Consider the following 14,341-nt stretch of genomic DNA (forward strand, 5'->3'; position numbering starts at 1 on the left):
AGACCCCCTTCATGTAGGCGCCATCCTGATTTGGAAATGTATCGCTAGTCTTCATTGTTGCAGGATATAAATCCTAGAACTTCCTTCCCAATAGCACTTTTGGAATTCTTCACAAGAAGGACTACAGAAGTTCAAGAAGATAGTTTATCACTACCTTCTCCAGGGCAATAAGGGATGTCCAAGAAAGCCCAGATTCCAGAAAGTAAGTGAACTGAAATTTGAAAATGGTTGAAATTCACTGCAGTATCTGTGAAGAAAGACAATATTGTTTTCGCTTGGAAACTTTTAGGAGGGGAAGACAAACTCAGTAGGTGGGGCAGCATTCATGGGGAAACATGGGTAGGGGGGCGTTTCGAATTGGGACGCTTCGCCAGGCGGTTTCCTGCGCATGCGCACCATAGGAGACGCGGCCTTCCTCGAGAAGACGCTGGCGGCCTGGTGTTGTTGTCGTCGCTGCTGCTGTCGTATTTTGCTCCTGTAGCAATGTCCCGGAAGGGAGGAAGTAGGTTCGCAAATTGCAAGACAAGATTTCAACCCGCAGTGGAAGAGTTGCCTGTGCCTGCGGGCATAATTAAAGCGGCAAGGAAAAGTGGACAACTGAACCTTTCCAACCGAGAGTTGAGTGAAGGTGGGTAGGGACTAGGGGCGAAGCTTGCGAGTGCATTCGGTCGTGGAAGTGATTGGGATGCAAGGTGCTGAAAAATCCTCTAGAAAGAAAATATGAATAAGATCTTGCTTAAGGGGAAAACATTTAAAAATAGATCTACCCGGTTCTCCAGTACTTTGCTAAATATTTGAGTACACATAACACACAATGACATGTTGGTAACTTATATGTAGCAAATTTGTGAGTAAGTGCACAGAATGTTATGAAATATTTCCTGAAATGATTCTTGGATTGTTCTGTTCGATTTAGACAATAGACAACAGGTGCAGGAGTAGGCCAATCGGCCCTTTGCGCCAGCACCGCCATTCACTATGATCATGGCTGATCAGCACCCCGTTCCTGTCTTCTCCCCATATCCCTTGACTCTGCTATCTTTAAGAGCTCTATCTAACTCATTCTTGAAAGTATCCAGAGAATTGGCCTCCATTGCCTTCAGAGTGGAAAATTCCACAGGTTCACAACCCTGGGTGAAAAAGTTCTTCCTCATCTCCGTTCTAAATGGCCTACCCCTTATTCTTAAACTGTGGCCCCTGGTTCTGGACTCCCCCAACATCGAGAACATGTTTCTTGCCTCTTGCGTGCCCAATCCCATAATAGTGTTGTATGTTTCAATAAGATCCCCTCTATTCTTTCTAAATTCCATTGTATACAAGCACAGTCGCTCCATTCTTTCAACATACGACAGTCCTGCCATCCTGGGAATTAACCTCATGAACCTACATTGCACTCCCTCAATAGCAAGAATGTACTTCCTCAAATTTGGAGACCAAAACTGCACACAATACTCCAGGTGTGTTCTCACTAGGGCCCCGTGCAACAGCAGAAGGACCTCTTTGCTCCTATACTCAACTCCTCTTGTTATGAAGGCCAACATGCCATTAGCTTTCTTCACTGCCTGCTGTAGCTGCAGCTGCATGCTTACTTTCAGTGACTGATGAACAAGGACACCTAGATCTTGTTGTACTTCCCCTTTTCCTAACTAGACACCATTCAGATAATAATCTGCCTTCCTGTTCTTACCACCAAAGTGGATAACCTCACATTTATCCACATTAAACTGCATCTGCCCATTCACAGAACCTGTCCAAGTCACTCTGCATCCTCATAGCATCCTCCTCACAGTTCACACTGCCACTTTGTGTCAGCTACGAATTTGCTAATGTTACTTTTAATACCTTCATCTAAGTCATTAATGTATATTGTAAATAGCTGCGGTCTCAGCACCGAACCTTGCGGTACCCCATTAGTCACTGCCTGCCATTCTGAAAGGGACCTGTTAATCCCTACTCTTTGTTTCCTGTCTGCCAACCAATTTTCTATCCATGTCAGTACCCTACCCCCAAAACCATGTGCTCTAATTTTGCCCACTAATCTCCTATGTGGGACCTTATCAAAGGCTTTCTGAAAGTCCAGATACACTACATCCACTGGCTCATCCTTGTCCATTTTCCTAGTTATATTCTCAAAAAATTCCAGAAGATTAGTCAAGCATGATTTCCCCTTCATAAATCCTGTTACTGCTATTTAAATGTGCTGCTATTTCATCTTTTATAATTGATTCCAGCATCTTCCCAAACACCGATGTCAGGCTAACTGGTTTATAATTCCCTGTTTTCTATCTCCCTCCTTCCCTAAAAACTGTGATAACATTAGCTACCCTCCAATCCACAGGAACTGATCCTAAATCTATAGAACATTGGAAAATGATCACCAATGCGTCCACAATTTCTAGAGCCACTTCCTTACGTACCCTGGGATGCAGTCCATCAGGCCCTGGGGATTTATCAGCCTTCAGTCCCATCAGTCTACCCAACACCATTTCCTGCCTAATGTGAATTTCCTTCAATTCCTCTGTCTCCTATTTATTTCTCGCCCAGTGCAATTTTCTTTCACTTCCTCTGTTTCCCTCGATCCTCTGTCCACTAGTACATCTGGGAGATTGTTTGTGTCTTCCTTAGTGAAGACAGATCCAAAGTACCTGTTCAACTCGTCTGCCATTTCCTTGTTCCCCATAACAAATTCATCTGTTTCTGTCTTCAAGGGACCCACATTTGTCTTAACTATTTTTTTCCCCTTCACATACCTAAAGAAGCTTTTACTACCCTCCTTTATATTCTTGGCTAGCTTACCTTCGTACCTCTTCTTTTCTCCCCGTGTTGCCTTTAGTTATCTTCTGTTGCTCTTTAATAGTTTCCCAATCCTCTGGCTTCCCGCTGATCTTTGCTATGTTATACTTCTCTTTTTATACTGTCCTTGACTTCCCTTGTCAGCCACGGTCGCCTCTTACTCCCCTTGGAATATTTTTTCCTCTGGAGTGAACTGATCCTGCACCTTCTGTATTGTTCCCAGAAATACCTGCCATTGTTCTTCCACTGTCATCCCTGCTAGGGTCTCTTTCCAGTCAACTTTGGGCAGCTCCTCCCTCATGCCTCCATAGTCCTCTTTGCTCAACTGTAATACTGACACTTCAGATTTTCCCTTCTCCCTCTCAAATTGTAGATTAAAACTTATCCTAATGGCTCACTACCTCCTAATGGCTCCTTTACCTTGAGTTCCCTTTTCAAATCCAGTTCATTACACAACACTAAATCCAGAATTGCCTTCTCGCTGGTAGGCTCCAGTACAAGCTGTTCTAAGAATCCATCTCGGAGGCACTCCACAAACTCCCTTTCTTGGGGTCCAGTACCAACATGATTTTCCCAGTCTACTTGCATGTTGAAATCTCCCATAACCACCGTAGCATTACATTTGCGACATGCCAATTTTAACTCTTGATTCAACTTGCACCCTATGTCCAGGCTACTGGGGCCTGTAGATAACGCCCACTAGGGTCTTTTTACCCTCAGTTCTATCCATACTGACTCTACATAATATTGCTATCATACATGGGCGGCACGGTAGCACAGCGGTAGAGTTGCTGCTTTACAGCGAATGCAGCGCCGGAGACTCAGGTTCGATCCTGACTACGGGTGCTGCACTGTAAGGAGTTTGTACGTTCTCCCCGTGACCTGCGTGGGTTTTCTCCGAGATCTTCGGTTTCCTCCCACACTCCAAAGACGTACAGGTATGTAGGTTAATTGGCTGGGTAAATGTAAAAATTGTCCCTAGTGGGTGTAGGATAGTGTTAATGTACGGGGATCACTGGGCGGCACGGACTTGGAGGGCCGAAAAGGCCTGTTTCCGGCTGTATATATATGATGATACATCTCCTGATTCTATGTCACCCCGCACAAGGGACTGAATTTCATTCCTTACCAACAGAGCTACCCCACCTCCTCTGCCAACCTGTCTGTCTTTTCGATAGGACGTATACCCCTGAATATTCAGTTCACAGCCCTGGTCCTCTTGCAGCCATGTCTCTGTAATTCCCATAACATCATACTTGCCAATATCTAATTGAGCCTCAAGCTCATCCACTTTATTTTTTATACTTTGTGCATTCAAATACACCACTTTAACTTCGGTATTCACCTCCCCTCTCACACCAATCACTATTGGCCCTGACCTTACTCTCTTATCCCTTCTCGAACTTTCCTTCCCATTAATTCGTGAGTCTTTTCCTGTACTCACTTACCCTTTAACTCCATCTTTATACTCCCAATTTGTCAACCCCTCCCCCCCCGCTATTTAGTTTAAACCCACACGTGTAGCACTAGCAACCTGCCTGCCAGAACGTTGGTCCCTCCCCAGTTAAGGTGTAACCCGGCAATAATATTGCTATCATACATTTTGTATATCTAAATTCTGGTCTTATTTCCCACCTTGCTTGAATGATCATATCATATCATATATATACAGCCGGAAACAGGCCTTTTCGGCCCACCAAGTCCGTGCCGCCCAGTGATCCCCGTACATTAACACTATCCTACACCCACTAGGGACAATTTTTACATTTACCCAGCCAATTAACCTACATACCTGTACGTCTTTGGAGTGTGGGAGGAAACCGAAGATCTCGGAGAAAACCCACGCAGGTCACGGGGAGAACGTACAAACTCCTTACAGTGCAGCACCCGTAGTCAGGATCGAACCTGAGTCTCCGGCGCTGCATTCGCTGTAAAGCAGCAACTCTACCGCTGCGCTACCGTGCCGCCCATGTATTATTTTTTTTATTTCCCTCACTGTTTATTTTGTGCTCTTGCATTTGTAAATCAGTATAAAGAAAAGATTCAATGTAAAGTTTTACTTTGTCATACTATCACAGTTCAGATGCCTTATAATGGAAAAAAGATAATTTTATTAAATGCTACGAATTAGGTTCAATTATAATTGTTGCTTACTACATTTTTTTATTTTAATGCAGTACCCCCGAGTGTATGGCGGATAAATCTGGACCCACCAGAGGATTGTCATTTGAATGTCTCGTTTAACGCAAGTGATCAATGGTGGGATCAGACAGACCTAAGTAAACTTATCCTGGCTTCCAACAAACTAGAGTCCTTATCAGATGATCTTCAGCTCCTCTCAGCTCTCACAGTACTTGATGTAAATATGCACTTGTAATAATCTTTTGAAAACTAGTTTAATACATCTGCATTAAAATGTAATTGGGTATAATACTATATGATTATATAACTATTATTCAAATAAGTTAGCAGTTCTACGTTAATTGCCATTTTTAGGCTCTTAAAAACAATTTTAATCTATTACGATATTTAAGACAACATCAATTGTCATTGGGCATGGATAAACATTTACTGATTACTCCCATTTTCAGTTTGATAAACTATCTGCTTGTATCATGAAGAATAGGAAGCTTTCTTCTGATAAATTTACCAGACAATCTGCTAGAAGATAGCTATAACAATCAAGGAAGATGGTCGGTTAGGCAGAACAATGGGTCAGCTCTGAATAGAAATGAGCTTTTTTAAGATTTACTATGAAAGAAGTTTTAGTAAAACAAAAATACTGAAATTTTACTGTCCAATATAAATTGTAATCCTTAATAACTGAATAGGTTTTTTAATGTCAATAATACCTGTTCAAAGGTTCATTTACTGCTTTTGGGAGGACACATTTTTGGACTGAGGATACAATTATTCAATTTAAAGCACAAATCCCTGTACTTCTGGGAGAAGGGAAGAATTGATTAGTACTCAGCCTCAAGGTAGTTAAGTAGATGCAATTGAAATCTTTGACTGTCTCTATCTATTATTTCAATGTAATTATTGATGTGCTGGTTAATGATTCTGTGATGTATATGCCTGAGAAAAAGTCTCACTAAAATCCTTCACTTTGTAGTTACAAATTATTTTAAAATTGCCTTTTAGGTCAAAGTTTCTTTTGAAATGAGAACTGCTCTGAAAGTAATATCACTAATCAATATGTATATTTATAACTTTACAGATATATAATAATATATTCCTTTATTCGTCCCACACCGGGGAAATTTACAAATTTAATATTGGCTAATCAAGGCATTGAAGAAAAATAGTGTCCCCCAAACATTTGTATTAAAAAGTAGGATCCGTGACTGAAATTTATTATGCAACAATAGCATTCAATCGAATGGTGCACTTTACTATGGATATTAATCTATAGGTCAAGATATTGATTTTATTAAAATTGGTTCCAGGTCCACGACAATCAGCTGACTTCTCTTCCTTGTACAATTGGGCAGTTGTTGAATCTCCAGAAGCTCAATGTCAGGTACATTCATGGATACATTCATGTTTATATATAGATGAGTTTAATATATTACAGAATAATAAAGTAGAATTATTATTAAGTAAGATTAAAATGGTATTAGGCAAGAATATAAGCAGTTTCAAGTACAGACAATGATCATTAAGACTGAAAGCCCTGCCCTCATTCATGTTTCAATGTTGTTTATCTTTCTTACGATATTGATCAATTGCATTTAATTGCATCTTGAACTCACTCATACTGTCCACTTAATGGTATTTTTTGGCAAGGATCCTGATGCATTTGTTCATCAGCTTATCTTTTCGAGTGAAAACCTTGTTTCTCTTTAGAAGTTAAAATTTAAGATTTCGTACCTTGACATTGTTCAAGTGCCTGTCGATTGGCTCTTAAACAATGCTATCGATCCTAATTGCTTAAACCAATCCCCTGACTGTGATTCAGGCACTGACCACTTTATGGATGTGTGTAAAAATAAAAAGACTTGTTGCTCAAATCTCCTTTAAACTTTCCCCTTCTCACCTTAAAACTATGTCATTGTGGAAGGTATACCATTTTGTAGGTAGTGAAAAGACTTTGGGATGTCAGGAAGTGGGTCATTTACTACAGGATCCCCAAACTATGACCTGCTGTGGTAGAATCATGGAATAATACAGCATGGAAAAGGTTCCTTTCGTCTAACTCGTTCATGGCAGCTAAGATGGTCCATCCAAGTTAGTCCCATGTGTACGATAGTGCTAGTGTATGGGGTGATTGCTGCTCAGGTGGACTCAGTGGGCCGATGGGCCTGTTTCCAGTCTGTATCTCTAAAGTCTAAAGAATAAAGGGATAGCCTGGGCAACTTCTCCCTGTAGCTTAGGCCCAGCGTCTTGGCAACAACCTCGTAATTCTTCTCTGCAATCTTTCCAGCTTAATGGCTTCTTTCCTATAGCAGGGTGACCAAACCTCAATACAGTACGCCAAGTGCTGCCTCACCAATGTTTTATACAACTGTAACACTACGTTGCAACTTCTACACTCGATTCCATGATTGATGGCGGCCAGTGTGCCAGAAACTGTCTTCACCACCCTATCTCCCTGCGATGCCACCTTTAAGGAATTATAGATTTGTACTCCTAGATCCCTCTGCTTTAAAACACTCTCTAACCCGAGCAGTCACTGTGAAGGTTGTGCCTTGCTTTGACTTCCCAAAATACACCTCACACTTATATGAATTAAACTCTATTTGCCATTCCTCAGCCCAGTTGCCCAACTGATCGATCCAGCAGTAATTCGTGTTAGTTATCTTCACTGTCTACGATATCATTTTTTGTAGTGTCATCTGCAAACTTACTCTGTACATTATAAATTGTGCATTCTCATCTAAATTGTTGATATAAACCACAAACAGCTACCGATACTGACTGCTGTGGCACACCATTATTTGCAGGCCTCCAGTCCAAAAAGTAACCTTCCACCCCACCCTCTGCTTCCTATCATGAAATCAATTCTGTATCAAGGGCTGGGTCTCCCTGAATCCCACGCAATCTAACCTTCCAGAATGGCTAACCATGCAGAGCCTTATCAAAGGCCTTGTTGAAGTCCACATGCACTATATCTACAGCCCTGCCCTCTTTAACCTTTATGGTACTTTTTCAGAAAAACTGAATAAAACTATGCTGAATATCCCTAATCAGCCCCTGACTTTTCAAATACATATATGTTTTATTCCTCAGAATCCTCTCCAGTAACTTGTCAATCAATTAAAAAACTTTTGAAGCAAGAGTCTCGGGCAAAGTGATTGAAGTGATTAAAAGTGTGGTAGGTTAGAATGTCTTAGAAAAGAGGTGAAAATTAAAAAGGAATCCCAGAGTAAGGGCGTTGGCAGCTGCAAACGTATTGATCAATGATGGAGTGAATGAAATTGGGAATGTTCATGGGCAGGGTTGGAAGAGTGCATTTTGGGAAGGGTCAGACCATGGAATTATTTTCAATCAAAATTGCGTATACATGATTTGGAATTGTGGCGTTGCTTCACCAGGATTTATTGAAGGTCAGTGCACTGATGATGGTTGTACAGTGTAAATTAAGAGTGCAGAGAACATGGCTTTGGATAACCTCAGATTTAGGGAGCATTGAGAATAGGAACTCGCCATGATTTGGAACCATTCAGCCCAGCCGTAGTAAAGGTATATTTATGTTTGAAGAATTGGGTTGGATGATATTAGAGACAAACCGATGGCTTTGATGTATTGCTGGTGTTAATTTTTGAATTAGGTTAGGTAACTGGAGGGATTGGATTCCCAAAGACAAGTGTAAATTTGCAAACACAAAAAGACATATTTGAATATTAACGAACAATGAAATAACAAATGAATTATCTTTGCTATTCACATACAGATTTTAAAGGATCATTGATAGACAATAGACAATAGGTGCAGGAGTAGGCCATTCGGCCCTTTGAGCCAGCACCGCCATTCAATGTGATCATGGCTGATCATTCTCAATCAGTACCCCGTTCCTGCTTTCTCCCCATACCCCCTGACTCCGCTATCCTTAAGAGCTCTATCTAGCTCTCTCTTGAATGTATTCAGAGAATTGGCCTCCACTGCCCTCTGAGGCAGAGAATTCCACAGATTCACAACTCTCTTGACGGTTTAAACAATTTTCAAATTCACAGCGGACTGCCAAGCTGTTTATATAGTATAGGTAGTTCTGTTATAATGTGATAGTTGTATTCTGAAGAAACCTTGTATTATATAAACCATGAAATGTAGACAATTTTGACAAGGGAAAGGGGTGTAGTAGTTAGAGAGTTTCACAATAACAAAGTAATTTTTCTGTGATTTTTAAAAATAGAGGTCTTTTCAAGAGAAATGTTTATTTTTATTACTGCAAGCCAAAAATACAAAAGGTATACTACATTGTTTAATCAAGTATAGTTGCACAAATTTCAATATAAGCTTGTCAATTTCAATGATTGCCTGTGGTTAAGGTAGCAGCTAATAGTCTTAAGAGGCAGTGGTGTCTGATTTCTATGGGGAGGTTGCATAATTTTCCCCCTATTCTGTTTAAATCCAAGGCAGTTTTTTTGCTTGTTGGTTTCCAAATTAACATTTAAGTGGTTCTTCCTGTCAAAACCGCTTTATCACAATTCGGCGCATGTAATGCAAAAAGTGTTCTCTAATTCACCATTCCTACCTTGTCCGATGGAAACACACAAAGGTTGAGTTAGAAAAGCAGCTGGCTGACAAGGGAAATCAAGGACAGCATAAAAGTAAAAGAGAAGTATAACATAGCAAAGAAGAGTGGGAAGCCAGAGGATTGGGACTCTTTTAAAGAGCAACAGAAGATAACTAAAAAGGCAATACGGGGAGAAAAGATGAGGTACGAGGGTAAGCTAGCCAATTATATAAAGGAGGATTGTAAAAGCTTTTTTAGGTATGTGAAGAGGAAAAAAATAATCAAGGCAAATGTGGGTCCCTTGAAGACAGAAGCAGGGGAATTTATTATGGGGAACAAGGAAATGGCAGACGAGTTGAACCGGTACTTTGGATCTGTCTTCACTAAGGAAGATACAAACAATCTCCCAGATGTTCTAGTAGCCAGAGATCCTAGGGTGACGGAGGAACTGAAGGAAATTCACATTGGGCAGGAAATGGTGTTGAGTAGACTGATGGGACTGAAGGCTGATAAATCCCCAGGGCCTGATGGTCTGCATCCCAGGGTACTTGAGGTGGTTCTAGAAATTGTGGACGCATTGGTGATCATTTTCCAATGTTCTATAGATTCAGTCAAGTCAAGTCAAGTCAATTTTATTTGTATAGCACATTTAAAAACAACCCACGTTGACCAAAGTGCTGTACATCTGATTAGGTACTAAGGAAAAAAATGAAACATACAGTAGCACGCAAACAGTTCACAGCGCCTCCTCAATGAGCCTCAAACGCTAGGGAGTAGAAATAGGTTTTGAGCCTGGACTTAAAGGAGTCGATGGAGGGGGCAGTTCTGATGGGGAGAGGGATCCACCCTCCTGTGGATTGGAGGGTAGCTAATGTTATCCCACTTTTTAAGAAAGGAGGGAGAGAGAAAACGGGAAATTATAGACCAGTTAGTCTGACATCAGTGGTGGGGAAGATGCTGGACTCAATTATAAAAGACGAAATTGTGGAGCATTTGGATAGCAGTAACAGGATCGTTCTGAGTCAGCATGGATTTACGAAGGGGAAATCATGCTTGACTAATCTGGACTTTTTTGAGGGTGTATCTAGGAAAATTGACAGCGGAGAGCCAATGGATGTGGTGTACCTCGACTTTCAGAAAGCCTTCGACAAGATCCCACATAGGAGATTAGTGGGCAAAATTAGAGCACATGGTTTTGGGGGTAGGGTACTGACATGGATAGAAAATTGGTTGGCAGACAGAAAGCAAAGAGTGGGGATAAATGGGTCCCTTTTAGAATGGCAGGCAGTGACTAGTGGGGTACCGCAAGGCTCGGTGCTGGGAACGCAGCTATTTACAATATACATTAAAGACTTGGATGAAGGGATTAAAAGTACCATCAGCAAATTTGCAGATGATACAAAGCTGGGTGGTAGTGTGAACTGTGAGGAAGATGCTATGAGGTTGCAGGGTGACATGGACAGGTTGTGTGAGTGGGCGGATGCATGGCAGATGCAGTTTAATGTGGATAAGTGTGAGGTTATCCACTTTGTTGGTAAGAATAGGAAGGCTTATTATTATCTGAATGGTGTCAAGTTAGGAAAAGGGGACGTACAACGAGATCTGGGTATCCTAGTGCATCAGTCACTGAAAGGAAGCATGCAGGTACAGCAGGCAATGAAGAAAGCCAATGGAATGTTGGCCTTCGTAACAAGAGGAGTTGAGTATAGGAGCAAAGAGGTCCTTCTGCAGTTGTACAGGGCCCGAGTGAGACCGCACCTGGAGTACTGTGTGCAGTTTTGGTCTCCAAATTTGAGGAAGGATATTCCTGCTTTGGGGGCGTGCAGCGTAGGTTTACTAGGTTAAATCCCGGAATGGCGGGACCATCATTTGTTGAAAGACTGGAGCGACTAGGCTTGTATACACTGGAATTTAGAAGGATGAGAGGGGATCTTATTGAAACATATAAGATTATTAAGGGGTTGGACATGTTAGAGGCAGGAAACATGTTCCCAATATTGGAGGAGTCCAGAACCAGGGGCCACCGTTTAAGAATAAGGGGTTGGCCATTTAGAACGGAGATGAGGAAAAACTTTTTCAGTCAGAGAGTTGTAAATCTGTGGAATTCTCTACCATGTGTGGAATAAAATTTGAATAATCTGCAATCCCATTATTCGGTAATTCTGATGGTTCAGCATCTGGCTTGGGGCATATTTCCCTTAACCCTTTTAAACTCAATGGTGCCCTGTGCCAGTGCTATTTTTAAATTCACAAATCCCAGTCCCTACTCTCCCTTTAAGATCACCTGATTGGAAAACCTATTCCACTGCTGTGTAACATATTTTTAAAAAGTGAATTCAGAGTGTGTAGTTTTAATAGAAGTAACATTCAATAATCTAGAAAACCTATCAATTCAGTTCCGCCAACATTGTAAATATGCCTGATGATTGGAGTTTTCCTGTCTTTATGATTGTATGCTGCAGCATATTGACTGATAAAATATGTCAAGTCAAGTCAAGTCAATTTTATTTGTATAGCACATTTAAAAACAACCCACGTTGACCAAAGTGCTGCACATCTGATATGAAGTAATATGTTGGTTTTGAAACTTAAATCCTTAATGTCAAACAGTTCTTATTAAAATATAATTCTGCAGGATTTTCCATGAATGCTTTATTATTTCAAAGGAATGAAAAATATGGGAAACATTTTTTTTACAAATGCCATAAAAATATATATAAATACTGTATATATTGCCTTCAGAAAATGTAAATATATGAATATATACATATTCACTCCCTCTTTCAACTCTTAGCCACAATAAACTTAAGGAATTGCCAGATGAACTTTGGAATTTAAGGTCCTTGAAAAATCTCCATTTACAGCATAATGGATTGGAGTACATTCCAGATGATATCGGTCAACTTGTTCATTTAGAAGACCTGGTATGTTGATTATTAAAAAAGTTGCTTAGAATGTCAAATACAAATCTTACATTTTGCCAAAACACTAAACGTTCCCCAATCACTGTTCTCTTTAATAATCCCTTTTACTCTTAGATTACATCTTTTTACATTTACATTTTACATTGCATTTCTTTTTACTTGTTGCAGAAAGCAGGACAAATCCAATCCAGTTAATTACCACCCAATCAGCTTTACCAGCACAGCATGAGCACTGCATTGCAAGATGTCTATCATGCTATCACTTTCTGACTAAAGGTCCCCTTCGAGCAACATTTATCTCACAGTTTCCGGCTGACATGCTTACTGCTCCAGCATTTTTCTCTTTCTTTTTCATGTTTCCACAGTTTGGATATTTAATTTTTTGACACTTACATATTAATTGTTCGCCTGTGTCCAGTTTGGGTTTCACCAGGGCTCCATGGCAACAGATCTTGTCGGAGCTTTAGCCAGACACAAAAAGCTGGAGTAACTCAGTGGGTCAGACAGCATCTCTGGAGAAAAGGAGTATGTGACGTTTTGGGTTGAGACCCTTCTTTGGAGCTTTAGTTCAAACATGGGCCAAATGAAATAATAAAGCAATTTTAGCCCTTCATGCTTTACTGTTTACAATTATATTGCGTTAATCGATTGTGCACAATGTAAGTGAACTTTGGACACTTATACCAAATAAAATCTCTCCCATTGTTTCAACATTTCGCTACTGTTGTAAAACTGCAAACACTTGGCACCCAAAAATACCAGAGTCTCCATGTTGGCTTTCCTGGTCTCTCTACCTTATTACTTATCCTGTCAATATGTTGCAATTTCATATAATATCCTTTATTGCATAATTTTAAACTTTAAATATGTGGTTATGTCTATAAAGTGAATAAGCATATTTTAAAGATAAACGACTACAATCTGAAATGAAACCAAAGTTTCATGCAAAATGTTTGGATTTTCATACCAATTTGCTTTAAGGATGTTCTTCTCCTCTCCACATCCAAAGACTGTTATTTGGAAATCCGCTGTATGATGGCAGTGGGGGTACTAATTAAGCGGTGTATCTTGACAGGATGTATCCAATAACCGACTTTCAACAATTCCAAGCTCGCTTGGCGAGCTGACAGTTCTGCTGCGATTCAACCTGGCTGCTAACAAACTGAAGAGCATCCCCCCAGACATCAGCAAAATGACAAGTACGTTGGGAAATAAGATAAATCCAATATTTATTTTGTCTTAATTATCCACATTGAAGCTATCTTTTGACCTTATATATGCTAGCAAATATGTAGGTATAGATAATAATGTCACATGAAAAACAACAACATTCCCAAATTCTGTGATAAGACTTGTAAATTACCATAACGAAAATCTTAAAACCTACAATATTACGTACCGTGTCTAAATTGTGGTATTAAATGCACGGTTTAAAAATTCAAACTCTGAAACTATGGCTCAGAATTTCATAAGACATCGGAGCAGAATTAAGCCATTTGGCCCATTGAGTCGACTACGCCACCCAATCTGGCTGATCTATCTTTCCCTCTCAACCCCATTCTACTGCCTTCTCCACATAAGCCTTGACACCCTTATGAATCAAGAATCTCTCAATCTCCGCCTTAAAAAATACCCAATGACGACCTCCACAGCTGTCTGTGGCAATAAATTCCACAGATTCACCATCCTCTGACTAAAAAAAAATCCTCCTCATCTCCTTTTGAAAGGTATTTCCTTTTATTCTGAGGCTATGCCCTCTAGTGGGAGAGACTAGGACCAGTGTGTTCAACAATAAAGGCATGCCACTAGCTTTGATTACTGCAAAAGGCAAACACACTACCTTTAAAATGGAATGATAAAGGATGAAAGAGTGATGAAAGTGTTAGTGGCCACAAGCAAGTAATTAATCAAACTGAGGCCCACTTCATATTAAAACAGCTGTGGG

The 14,341-nt window shown here is 40.4% G+C and overlaps 1 protein-coding gene across 1 annotated transcript in view; it reads left to right on the forward strand.

Annotated features, from left to right (window-relative positions):
* The first annotated feature begins 412 nt into the window (after positions 1-412).
* lrrc40 (leucine rich repeat containing 40) overlaps positions 413-14,341 on the forward strand; it is a 51,829-nt gene continuing 37,900 nt past the window's right edge. Inside the window, exons 1-5 of the mRNA XM_078407984.1 lie at positions 413-628; positions 4,971-5,152; positions 6,243-6,316; positions 12,267-12,396; positions 13,472-13,595. Coding sequence (XP_078264110.1) covers positions 484-628; positions 4,971-5,152; positions 6,243-6,316; positions 12,267-12,396; positions 13,472-13,595 — 655 coding nt within the window. The 5' untranslated portion in view covers positions 413-483. The remainder of the gene's footprint in view (positions 629-4,970; positions 5,153-6,242; positions 6,317-12,266; positions 12,397-13,471; positions 13,596-14,341) is intronic.

This window comes from Rhinoraja longicauda, chromosome 11 (genome assembly GCF_053455715.1).
Source record: "Rhinoraja longicauda isolate Sanriku21f chromosome 11, sRhiLon1.1, whole genome shotgun sequence".
In the NCBI taxonomy this organism is placed as follows: Eukaryota; Metazoa; Chordata; class Chondrichthyes; order Rajiformes; family Arhynchobatidae; genus Rhinoraja; species Rhinoraja longicauda.